This window comes from Halichoerus grypus, chromosome 8 (genome assembly GCF_964656455.1).
Source record: "Halichoerus grypus chromosome 8, mHalGry1.hap1.1, whole genome shotgun sequence".
Lineage (NCBI taxonomy): Eukaryota > Metazoa > Chordata > Mammalia > Carnivora > Phocidae > Halichoerus > Halichoerus grypus.
Window position 1 is genome coordinate 58,626,520 of NC_135719.1, and position 13,997 is coordinate 58,640,516.

At 36.9% G+C, this 13,997-nt stretch overlaps 1 protein-coding gene across 1 annotated transcript in view; it reads right to left on the reverse strand.

Moving 5' to 3' along the window:
* Positions 1–13,997, reverse strand: part of UNC13C (unc-13 homolog C) — a 559,379-nt gene that overhangs the window by 100,099 nt on the left and 445,283 nt on the right. The window contains exon 23 of the mRNA XM_078079321.1: positions 13,291–13,368. Within this exon, the coding sequence (XP_077935447.1) occupies positions 13,291–13,368 (78 nt within the window). The remainder of the gene's footprint in view (positions 1–13,290; positions 13,369–13,997) is intronic.

Consider the following 13,997-nt stretch of genomic DNA (forward strand, 5'->3'; position numbering starts at 1 on the left):
AGAAAGCATGCTTTTGTTTCTCTTATAAGCATTTTGCTTATTACAAGGCAAACTTCAAACAATAGAACATACATACCCTCTTTCCTTTCCTTTTTTTTAAATCTTTGAATTCAAGTGCAAAATTTAGGAAATCCTAAATATATATGAAATATATATATATAGATAGATAGATCGAAATGCATGGCATGCATACAAATAAGAGCTACATAGCAAAGCCTTTGTTGGTTACAGCAATGGGATGCAAGGCATGACAAGATAACCTCCGAAACACGGTCACTTCATAACTTTGAAAATATATCATGTTATACATTAGTGAATGTACATGTTGCTTCAAAATGTATTTCAATCTTTAATATCCCTGTAAACACCTAGGTCCATTAAAAATTTAAAAAACAGTAAGAAAAATTAATTTTGAGTGTTCCATTGTAGCTTATTTGAAGGTATTTTTATATTTGTCTATGGAATTAAAAGAATAGGAAAAATAAATTATCCGAGTACTCCAATGTTTCCTTGAGGTTATATAGATCTGACTTCTCTTCCTCGATGCCAGTTTGCAGCTCAGAGTTCAAGAGCCAATGTTTCTCATTTTATTTTCATTTTTATTTAAGTATTCAAATATTTATAGTTTGAAGTTAAGCTATTGAGCAAATTTAGGGTCAAAAGAAAAAATAATTAAATCAAGATAACATATTTGAAGCTTACTTTTCCAATGCAAACTTTAAAAGTCAACTATTCTTTTTACTTGGTTTTAGTTCTTAAAATGTTAACTATTACAGAAAACCTATACTATACATAAACATAAACAAATATATCAATCTATTAACTGACAAAATTTTTTTTGTAATTAAAGTTCAGGACCAACACAAACTTTACTAGCACTTTAGAAACTTATTCTGTTCATTAAGTATGTTTTTTGCAAACTAATTGTCAAAAAAGAATGACTTGTAATAGATGTATTGTCTCAAGTTGATAGGAATTCATGTAAAGCAATCTAGAATATTCTCTGAAATTTAAGTCATCCTTCCTTTGAATCTTTAGAAATTATTTTCCTGACATTAATACCTATAATTCTTACACAAGCTGATCTACTATTGAAAAGTAGGGATAGGATTAAGCCAACTTTTGGGAGTAGAACAAATTAAAGGAGGACTTAGTGTAAACAGGAGAACCTAAGAAGGACACTAAAAATACAGGACCCAATAGCAATTTAAACTCCTGAGAGCCAGCCCAGGACCAAATAATGTCACAGTATACACTGGTCATTAAGTACTGTAATCCTCCAAGAGTGTTTTCTAGTACTAAGAAACTCTTAGGAAGAAGTATTATTTATATATCTCAACAAGCTGGATAGCTCTAGCTTGTCTTAACAGGACTAAAAACACTTGAATGGAAATAAAAAACTGCATTTGGCATCTGACTATTGATTATATCAGACCAATCCTTTATGTCAATTTAGACTCAAATTCAGGTGGTTTCCGCCTTGGTTAGTTTCTGCTGCCCTTCTATAGAGCTAATGTGATTCTTCTGGACTTTATCTTTTTCTGTCCCTATCACCAGACAGGCTCACAGCTCTTACCCACAGATACACAAGCCACTGTAACAAATATAAATTTCTATAGGAGTTGGAAAATTGGAATATCCTTGAGTCTCATACTTTCTGAGAGTTCCATTAAGCTATAACTGGTTGTAAGGCAGTGATTCAGAAAGACAATTAGATAGTATGTACTTTAAAAAGACACTTACAGGCATTTAAACACAAATAGCCTAATAAACCATAACTCCTCAAACTTCAACCAAGAAAACATTTGTGGATTGCCTGTCCAATCCTAGGGAACCATGCAGGCTGAATGTTTTTTATCATATTTTCTTGCCACTGACCTAATACCAATTTTAACCTGATTTCATTTGGATAAAATTGTTGGAGAATAGCAATGAGAGAGAAGCCCTTCCATCATTTTCTTCAGGCTCCCCACTCTTTGGTAAGCCACTTGGGGTGACAGATGGTAGTTCCCCACCCCCACACCTGCCACCTCCACGGAAATGGCTATGAGAGTACAGTTTTCTTCAGGAAATGGGGTTGCTTTTTATTTAAAATGTGCATTTTGTTTTCATATTAGTTTGATATACATATTGATGGTTTTTTCACTTATAAGATAATGACTTTAAAGTCATATACAATGGTTAGATAGGTCAGTTGGATGAGATTATGCTATTTTCCCATAAATTATTTTAGTCCACCTTTGGTATTTTGTGAATGGAAATTTCTTATCAAATAATTTGCTGTTGCTTGAAAATCTGAAACTATCAAATCTATAGCAATTTAAATATTTGATGACAGTTTTTCACTTCCTGATAGAAGCTTAAGTTTCTAAGTAGGTGTAGACAAACACTTCGGTCATGTAACCAGGCCAAAAAAAAAAAAAAGAAAAGGAAAATTTTAGTTTCAGTTAAGTACTTGATGTTTATCTGATCCAAATCATACCATTAAACCACTGAAACAGTAATTATGAGGCTAAATTGCAGGTCTTTTGTAATAATAATTGTCATAAATATCGTAATCATCTAGTTATAAAACAATCTCTTTAGGCAGCAAATTAACCAATTTTTAAGTTCTGCATTTCTTTATGTGCCCATATTGAAGAAGTTTTCCTTACTACTACAAACTTCCTAAAGTTTGTAAAGAATAATAACTTGGGCTTTCAGGCTTTATTGCCTAAATTACCAACAGCACGTTTTACAAATTATTGGCTACTTTGAAAAGGTAAAAGATTACCTGGTTTTTTCCCCCCAAGATTTAAAACTTAGCCTGGTTCTAACTGTAATATGATATCAAACATCAAAATTAACTTGCATTTTTGTATTGTTATTTAGTTATTAAAAGCAAAAAAAAAAAAAAAAAAGAAAAAGAAACAAATCAAGCATTCAAAAGTCACAGTTAATAAATTTATTCTAATTAGAAACTGAATTACCATGTGTACCTAAACAACTTGGCTGGCAAAAAATAAACAATAAATGGCTCCACATAAAGAGGAAAATTTAAGAATACAAAGTCAAAGCTGAATTTACGGGAAAGCTTTCAAAACAGATTTTATCCACACTCCATGAAGGGTTTTAGAATTCCAAAATCAAGGCTGGTAAAGTGTGGTTCTAATGATCAGAATGAACCACAGTCATACATCGGTGCTATCTTTAGTTTTTACACCACTGAGAGATCTTACACCGCTGAGCTGTGATAATATAAATGAGTTGTCTGGAAGAGACAGCTAGCATGCAAGTTATCTTTTAAGCTATTTTTCCTTAAGGCCTACTTTTCTTTTTCCTTTAAAAGACAATTTACCTATCACCTCAATTCTCCCCCCTCCCCATGTTTCCGGCCCCAAGCAGTTAGGAGCTCTAACTTCTCCACTAACTGTGCTGTTTACTACAATGATCTATACAAGTCTCTCTTAATTGTTCTCTTATTAATCTATCTCTTCCACTGAAATCTATCTTCCTTAGCTGTCCATCCTGGGTGTCTGTCCCCCATGCCTAGGCATTTACCAAATATTTGAGGAAGGAGGTGAGGGCAGAAAGAAGCATGAAAATTTTCCCTCAAAGGAAATCCTGATACCCAGAGTGCTCCTTCTTGGAGTGATAATTTGCATTGACTATTAATAGAATACTTTTGCATTTGAAATCTTTCATTCCTTAGCAACCATATTTTCTGGAGTTACAAACTCAGTCCTGATTTCAAATTTTTGTCTCATTGTCAGACCTAGTCAGATTATGTCCTGATATTCATCTGGTTTCAAAAATATGGTTACCATACCCACTCTGCATGTTTCGTTTGTTTGTTAAGTTTTTCTACCAGCACGAATTCTTTCCCTATGTGAAGGGAGTACATGTTATTTCACCCTCTTAAAACAGCAATTATTAATCCAACCATCAAGCTCTTGCTGGAGAGATAACTAGTCAGTTGGAGAGAGGCATTTAAACTCAACAGCTCAATACAAACTCTTGAAAAATAAAGGCTTTGTAGGAAGAAATTTTGTGTGAATTTGATTCCTTTTCTCCATTGCTCATTACTATCTCATTTCCTTTCTGTTGTTTATGGTTTACTAGACTGTTTTTCCTCCTGTTCAGCTCCTCAATGTTAGAGTTTCATTATTTGCTTAGCTAAAGAAGTACAGAGCAGGGGTGCCTGGGTGGCTCAGTCCGTTAAGCCACCGCCTTTGGCTCAGGTCATGATCTCAGGGTCCTGGGATTGAGCTCCACATCAGGCTCCCTACACAGCAGGGAGTCTGCTTCTTCCTCTCCCTTCGCCCATCCTCCTGCTCTCTCTCTCCCTCTCAAATAAATAAAAAATCTAAAAAAAAAAAAAAAAAAAGAAGTACAAAGCAGGGAAGATGATCACTCCCTGACCCTCATCTACACAGGGTCTAAAATTTGATTAAGACTGATGGATTTCACACCCCAAAGATTTTTGCAGAAAAATCCTTCAATAAATGCAAATTTCATAACTCTTTCAATGAAAAAGAAAGTCTCATTTCCAAGAAAAGCACTGTTCAACTTGAGCTCTTGGTTCCTCCTTTTGGATTTTGTTCCATCAAATATCCCTTTCTATCTTCCAACCCTCCATCATTATCTTTATTACATCCTATAAATGTGCTCATTTTGTTAAAAAAAAAAAATAGAACAAATTAAAGAATAAAACCCTAACTTATTTTATACTATCTTCTCATCGACATCTTGCTAATAATTTTTTTTCTTCTCTTAACCATCAAACTGTTCACAATCTCATTTCTTAAATATTTAGCAACACTAACGTAGTTTCTGCTCTGGGTACAACACTGAAATGTTCACATATAGATCACCAGTGATCTCTTAATTGTGATCTCCAGTGACTTTTATTCAACCCACTCATGCTGCGTTCACTTTTGGTTTCTCAAGCTCTTTATTCCTTGCTTCTCTGGAAACTACCTTCTCCTAGCTCTCCTATTTTTCTGCCTATCATTTGTCTATCTCTGACTTCCCTTCCTCTATATAATCCTGAGACATCAATATTTTTTCCCTTCCTCGTCTACTTTTTTTTTCACTCTATTCTCTCTTCTTGAGTAATCACATCCATGTCTATGTCTTTAACTCCCACCCCTATGCTAACAAACCCCTGAATCTATATCTACAGCTTTAACAGGATGTCTGAGCACTGTGTCTATATTCTCACGTGCCTATTGACCTTTTCCACTTGGATGACCTAAATGTCAACATATCAAAAAGTGAACTTATTACTTGCCCATCCTTATGTCTCTGACTTGATTGATAGCATACAGTTGTTTAAGGAAGAAATGTGAAAATCATCTTTGACTCCTCTTTGCCTTCTACCTTCCACATTCACTTGGATACCAAATACAATAATATCTCTGAGATATTTTCTCCATCTGTCCTATCCTCTTCAACTTCTGATGCAGAATTTTTCTCATCTAGATTATAATGCAATCATCACAAAGTTGTGTTGTTTCCTTTTTTATTCCATCTTCCTAACTATTCCTAGAGTTGTTTTAATCAAGGCTAAACCTGCTACCCCACCAGTTGGTTTTCAACAAGGGACGTGCTTCAAGCAATTTATTATAATCTTATTTGGGCTATGCTTTTTTTTTTTAATTATTACTTCGCTCCAGCCCTTCTATTTGACCAGAATTTATCCAACCTAAAATGGCCAGCTCAACTTAAAATATATATTTGAGAAATCACTGAACATTCCCTAGTGAATCCAGCAGGAAATTGCTCTCCTTGAAATGCCCTAAATCACTTTGCAGAGGTATGGCATTCAGCATGGGTACTGTAGTATGTTGTCTGAAATTTAAAAAAAAAAAAAAAAAAAAAAAAGTGTCCTCACTCCACCAATGCTACCCTGTCTTTTGTTTCCTTTTTTATTCCTCTTAGGAGAGACCCTCCCCAAGAACTTACAAGACCATTTTAAGAGACAGACTATGACATTTTCTTTATGCCGTCAGGTTTGCATGAACTGTTATGTTGGAGTATCAGTTATATAAATTAATGCTTCTAACTTCTGGTTTCAAAAGTTGAACACCAGTAGCTCTCATCCTAATTAAAGAGAGTATGCCGTAAATCCAACTGTCATTGTGCTTCAAATCAACTAAATGCCTTTGAGATACGGTACATTAGGTTCTTCAGCTTAGACAACTGAAAAGGAAAAATGCCTTTCATTTTTCTCTGTACTTTGAAAAAAATGATACCTTCAAAACTTATGAGTGACATGACATTCTTTTCTCTTAGTTGAAACCGTTTTTTTTCTTTCTCAACTACAACACATAGACTATACCTCTACTCTATGGATTGCTAACAAGGTTGTTGTCCTTATAACCACAGAATTTTAGAATTAGAATGAATTTCAGAAATCATACAGTACCACTCCCTCTTTTTTACAAGTGGGAAAACCGAGGCCTAGACAATGTGCCATGATCCCTGACATATTTGGGGGACACATGAGGATTGAGAAGCAGCAGTTGAAGAAGCTCTATTTTTTTAAAAGACATTCTCTTCTGAAAACCCTCAGTGAAAAAATAAAACAAACAAGTACAATAACTTGACTGAGAAGGAACTTTGGGCTTATTAGCTCCATCTATTGGCTGACTAACCATGAAACCGGACAGAGTAGGATTCAGTCAGGAGTAGAAGAAACAAGACACAGAATTTATGTTCAGGATTTATTCTGTAAAAGCTGCCTTTATACCCTGTCTCACTCTCTCTTCCCCATTCTGCTGTTCCCATTACTGAACACATCCACTGTTAGGTGATGTGAATATCGTCTGTTCAATCTGAGGGACTGAGTACCTGTTGAACATTAATCAATGGGGACAGAATTCCCTCAGGGAGCCATTTGCATGAGGTGCCGGAGGCCCCCTCAATCAAGTACAAGAAGAGAAGACGGGGACTGGCTGGGTGAGAGACGTAAGTTAGCTTCGTCTGCATTGATTTATGGTTTGTGAAGGCAGCCATACACCATAGAAGAGGATCACAAGACAATAAAATTGGTCTATTATAGAAAATGTCAGTGACATTCTATTTTTTTTCCCTCCCTCCTGGCTACAGCTTGCATTCTCTTGAAAGTTTTCTTAAGGTTCAGAGACAGGTGAGTTTAAAGAGAGACTTGATGGCACAAGAGTGATCCTGTGATCTCCCGGGAATGCTCTGGGGAATGAGGCTGACCAGCAGCACCTGCTTCAGTCTGTATTTCCATCCTGACCTGGGTCACCAGAAACTTCTCAACCTCCTAGGTAGCATCTTTCCTTAATTTCATAAAGCGTAGCACTTAGCTGAACTTTCCGTGGTAGTGGCGCTAAATTCTTAATCATATCTATTAAGTCACCTTGATGCGATTTGCCCTTCTGGCCCTCATTATTCTTTTAATTTTCTATTAAGTCCGATTTGTTAACTCTAATTGTAGAGATGGCTCCGAGGAGAAAGAAACCCCGCAAGAGCCGCATGCTGCCAAAATGAAAGGCCACTGCCTGAAACAGTTCTCCTTGTTACCTGCTGCCATAAAACTAAAAATAGCTGCTTGCTTTTACTGAATTCAGCCAGAGGACATCCAACCTTTGAGCTCTATTTACACATTAAGAGGCTAGAGGTTTCAGTTTATTTTTCAAATTGTTGCAGGGTGAGATATAATAATTACAACTTTCATTTAAAAGATATTTTCAAATTTAGAAAGTACTGAGCTGGTGGGGGGCGGGGGGCTCCACTCCCAAACCTTATTACTTTAATTGTTCTGACTCCTAATAAACTTCCTATCTCAACTCCCGCTGCCCTACAGATTCAGTAAATATAACTGGCAACAACAGATCCTTCTCTTAAATAGAAAAAAAACTTTGCAAATTGCTTTAGGAAACAATTTTAGAACTAAAAGGAAGCTATGACTAGTTTACATTGTCTATTTTATTATCTAAGACTTTTGATACATACTTTATAATTTGCTTTGTAATTGTTGGGAAAGATATGAAAACAGTAGATTGATTCTCACTAATGTATTAACTAGTGAGTTATATCTCTATTTACATTAAAGAGAAAAGGCGAGACAGATCAGAAACTTGAACATAACGCTTACCCTCCATACAACATCACCACCTTTTGATAAGATTATATATAAAATGTAAGCATAAAGTCTAAAATGTTAAAGAAAATTCTGAATGTTCGTTTATCACTACAAATTGGTCACCTACATTTATGGATTACTGCATTCCGTAATACAATGGTACATTTGCTTGGGGCGCTGGGTGGCTCAGTCCTTAAGCGTCTGCCTTCGGCTCAGGTCATGATCCCAGGGTCCTGGGATCGAGCCCCGCATCGGGTTCCCTGCTCAGTGGGAAGCCTGCTTCTCCCTCTCCCACTCCCCCTGCTTGTGTTCCCTCTCTCGCTGTGTCTCTCTCTGTCAAATAAATAAATAAAATCTTTAAAAACACCCAGTACATTTGCTTGCAGGACTGCATGCTGTCTCAAGGTCCATTCAAACACATGGAATCCTTTGTGTCCTCAAGATTCAAAACATTAAGTAGATCAGTCAAATGTGTTGCACAGATAAGACAAAGGGGCATTTGGAGCCATTTCCTAATTACCTGGTTGCTGTTCTAAAAGCAAAGAACAGTAATTCTCAAAATGTGGTCCCCTGAGCCGTAGATCACATCAGCTGGGAATTTGTTAGTAATGCAAATCATCAGGCCCCACCCAACCTACAGAATCAAAAAGTCTAGGGATGGAATTCAGCAATGTGTGTTTTAATTACCCAGGCAGTTCTGATGCATACTGAAGTTCAAGAACCACCAGCATAAAGTATTATTTCCTTTAAAGCAGTGCTCTTCAATCCCCTGTTGCCAGCAAGTATAAAGTTAAAAGGATAATGCTAAGAAAAATATGATAGGGGTTAATTTCTGTCCTCTCCGGTGGGGATTTGCTTAGCTGAAGACTAAGTCCTTACAGGCAATAGGTTTTACAATGAATTTCAATCAGCTACATGCATACACTTTTGGGTCAGATGCAGTTTCTACCTTTTCGAATTCAACATTAAAAAAATGAAACAGGATATAGACAATGCTTTTCTGAAACAAAAGAATAAATTGCTCATGAAAATATACACATGTTTAGGATAGGTGGGGTTATGCTCCACATTCCATGGCTCTGTTCAGGACAGTTTACCACAGTGAAATGTGTCAAGAGATTCAATTATTTTTAAGACACAGCAATGAAAATAATATTACCACTGTATCTAATGAGTTTGCTTTGTGGCCAGCAGAATAAGAGAATTTAGCTAAGCAAACAAATGCCCCTATTTCCCCTAAATGTCTTAATGATGGCTAACTTCTAGCATTTGAAGTACTGTCAGGAAGTTAGTAGGGTTATGGATAATTATGGATTCTACCATTCAGGACGATTGTACCAATGCAATATTGTGAAGGAGTAATGCCTCTTCTGCTTACACAGCATGGTCATAATTCTTCTAAATCAATTACTACAAGTTCTACAGAGCTTCATAACCAATATCTTATGACTTCCTGAAATGAAATTAAATTTTGGATTATCTGATTTTCTTTTTCATGTACTTATACAAATTAGATTGCAGATCAAGGAAATGCAATGGAGTCCTTTTCATAGGCTGTAGCAATTTATCTTTATGAAAAAATGAATACAGGGTGTATATTTATTTGCAATTGCTCTGCGCTGAATTATACTAAGTTATACTGAGTTTAATAAGCTATTAAAATAATGTAAACCAAAGTATATCTGTCTTACTTTTGAGGTATTTGAGCTACCTGAGAATGATAAAATGATCATTCACCAATAATGAAAATGATTACCTGACATCCTGACAATCATTTTGCCATTACGGTGTCATAAAGGGACCGATAATGCAGTAGGGCGATTGTGGTGCACATAATTTAACTTCTAGAACAAGGCAGTCCATACTCATGGGTTGGCTACTTTATCTGGTTTAGCGTAGTGTGTCCCAAAACAATATGCACGTGAAAAATCATGTGAGATGCTTTATATATGTATTAAAAAAAAGACAGACTCTGGGCCTCATTTCGAAGGTTATGTTGTTTCCTGGCTCGTGTGAGTTATTATATTTTCTACATTCTTCACAGTAATCAGAGTTGTTATGCCAAACACATGCTCTTCATTTTTACACAAGGAAGCGTGTGGGAAAGTCACGATATAGGAGAAGAAATTTAGTGGTTTGCTTTTCTCTTTTCTTTCTAAATAGGGCACTAGATAAAAAAAGAAAAATGTGCCCACATGGCCTCCAGGATACTGTGCATGCAGGTGGTAACCGCGTCTGGTTGGGACTGCTGATGGAGCCACTGACAAAAAGCAGCATCAGCCCTAGACTATCAGAGGGTTAGGCCAACTTGGACTCCAGAAAGAGAGTGTGTTTTTTTTTTTTTTCCCACCTAAAAAAAAAAAAAAAGGTTTTCAACATTATTTCTGTTTCCAGAAGGAAAAGAGGCTGATCCTATCAGGAGAGAAGAGCTGCCCCAACAGCGGTCGGTTCAAGCGGCAGAGAGCTACAGCATCATGCAACCGGGCCTGCAAGTGGTCAGCCACTTGGCAGATGGTAGGAGAGGCAAGCCATGCTGCTGTTAGGAGCCAACTAATAAACACATGGCATCCAAAACTATTTTGAGCAAGTACACAAGCAATTAATCATTTGCTAATTAGATTTCTGTAGCAAGAAGTGCACATCCTAGAACAGGTGATGGGGACAAAGTCTAAGAAACTCCTTAAAGGAGAAGAACTAGACAGGGAAGCTTCCCGCAACAATACCAGTCAAGGTTTTATAACGAGTTCCACAGTGAGAGAAGAACTGGCATCAGGACACACTGAGTTCCCTCTCAAGGCCACCGAGCACGCCCGCGTTAAGTGCCGGATAAACTTCTCATATCAAAGGGTAAATTCTGTCATTCTCAATAAAATCCTTTTCCGTCTTTATAAAAGCCCCAAGTTAAGGAACCCATGTAGATACTGCCATATACGGGTAACTGGACTGGAAGGAGTTCAGCCTATTATTTTGAGATTCTGGTGCCCAGAGGAGGTCGAGGGTAGCAACTAGCAACTCTACCATAAGTCTGTGTTAATCACGGTTCTTTCTCTTTGGAGGCTCAATGTGACACCCAGACTTGAGTTTAGGTCTTGCTTTCTCCTGATAGTTCATCGATCCCCATGCCAGTCCTGACTGGGCCTGCCGAAAGCTTTTTCTGGTAACAGAGGATGAGGTGAAAGTTGAAAGTAATAAGATCAAAGAAACTGTGCGTAGAAAGGAGACAGAACATCAAAGATGATCAAGAGAGGGAGGGAAGGGGTGTATCAGATTTAAATGCAGGAAAAGAAAGGAGTTAGGGTCCATGCTGTCCCCCTAACAAATTACACTGTTAGAAACTGGACATTCATTTCAGTCATTGAATTGCATTCTCCCTTTAAATTATGTATGAGGAATTTAGCAACTGACCTTGCAAGAGTCATGAGGGTAGAAGGCACCAACACCAGTATTTCTTTCTCCAGTAAGAAGAGTTCTATGATTTAGCTATACGGTTGTAGCCAAATTTATAATGCGAAACCCACACACTGCAAACCAGCAATTTTACGTGAGATAAAGAATCCATTCTTGTTTGGTGAACAAGCTGCCCCACAACATTTTTGGTTAGTGAGTGGCTTGGCCCACATACCTTCCTTTAAGGACAGGTCTGATTTGTCTTGTTAATATTCAGCTCAGCAGGATATTACTCACATTTGAGTCCAACCCATGGAATAGTGAGGAAATAGAAGTAGCATTAGGAGAAATTTCTGGAAATGTGGCATTTTAAATATAACTTTATCTTTCCATGATTTGTAATCTTTAGAATTCAGTAAAAGGAGACAGAATTTCCCATAAGAAATCAGTGATCTCTTCACGGCTCTTCAAACTGTAAGTGGACTTCCAAAGTCTGAATATGAAACATCTCTAAAATTAAAAAGGGACTCTCCAGCTATGATCCCCAGTTGTTTGTGCTCACCTAATTTAGCAAAAAATTCGAAAATGAGACTCATGCCCTCACATTGCAAAAACCACTAACACACCATAGGGAATGCAGCCTTATTGTATACAACATAGACAGATACTGCAGCAGAAGCAAAGCTCATGAAAGTTCATTTTTGAAGTTTTGTACCTTCACACACATCTCCTAGTGCTTCTTGTTTGTAGGATACTAAGTAGCAAGTTCAGTTTCAAAGGACTGAGGCTCTCTTAAGAGAGGGAAATGTACAAATGTCTCCGTGGGGTTAACAGCAACACCACATGTGAAGAAGCCCAGTCTTAAAAGAAGCATTTTCAGCCTTGTACATTTAGAAATAAGAGGGATCTTTGCTTTGTAATCCAACCTCGCTTCACGTACATCTCGTACACTTACCACAATAAGGAACACTGTAACTGAAATCTTAAACAGAAACATTTCTACATTCTAGCTGCCCTTGGGGTTGTTTTAGGGAGGGGTGGGGCTGGGAGAATGCCAGCCCCATGACCTTCCCTCTTGGCACCAACTCCAGTCCCCAAGCCCCTGGACGCTCATGGTGGTTCGTGAAAGACTTTGGCAATAGCAGGAGGCATGTGCACAGCTAATATTTCACTGTCTGCCTGATCCAAACAAGCAAATGAGAATAAGTAAGAAGTGCAATGGTCTTTAGGTTTGGGGGAAACAGCCAGGTAAAGGATAAGATGCTTACTATCACAAACCTCATAAAAGAATCTTTCTCCTTCCTTCTTCTGCTCGGGGAATTGCAAGTCAAAGATGTTGGACAAAGACACGACACATTACAGACACAGCACGCAACACATTGTGACAGAGATTTTTAGATGTGAACAATAAACCACCGATACACCAAAAATTGCTAGCACCACAAAGCACATTTCAGAACAAAAACTTTGATATCAAGTTGACATTGCGCAATATGGTGAAAAAAAAAATCTGGAGTTTGTAGAACTTAACAGATCATTAGCATATATGTATATATTTGTGTATATATGACTATATCTCTATATACACACTACAAAAGGCTACTGACCACCTCCCTCCTCCCATTCACACTTTTCTGTTGTGGTTAATGATCACTTTAGTTATTAATGGAATTTTAAATTATTATCATTTCCTGTTCTTTAGTTAACCCATGTAAAAAACTTGACTGACACTTTGCATAGCAAAGAGATATGCTGCTAATGATCTCTAAGTAGCTATTTGGCAAATGCAGGCATAAAAATATACCCACCTCTTTCCCTCCCATGGATTCAAACATTTTTTCCAGCTGGACCCGCAGTTGCTGAATATTGTTCATCAATATACAGGGCTACAAATAAAGCAAAAAAAACAAAACGAAAAGGTGGTGTGAGAATCCTTCATACGATAAATTATTGAATGAGTTTAACCTTAAATGTGATAAGTATACAACTATCACTAAAGTCCTATTATATTTGGCAGATAGAATAATTCTGCTATTTTCATTATACTTTTTAAAAGTTAAGAATGTAAGGAGGAAATATTACCACTTTGGAGAATGCAATTCAATAACATACCCAGACAATAAACCATTGGGGACTTACTACTGATATTTCTTTTATTATTAACATTGAGCCAAATTCTGTTTTTAAAGATTTACTTTAAGAAAAAGTTAACAGTTTAACTTTTCCATTATTCCACCATTTAAAAAACCAAACACCATCTGAATTTTAAAAATCCAAGGGGGAAAAAAGAAAAAAAAAAAAAGACACCTTTAATAGATTCTCTTTGGCTATAGATAAAGTCCGCACATTGGTATTCAAGGCCCTTAGTTATCTGGCTCCAAACTAGTTTTTCCTTCCCATCTCTGTCTACTGCACTATGAGTAACTTCCCCCTTTAAGCAGCTTATTCCTCCCAAAACACCTGTGCTTTCTAAACTCTGACTTGGCTTGGCATGTGGCCTCATCACGTGAACCTC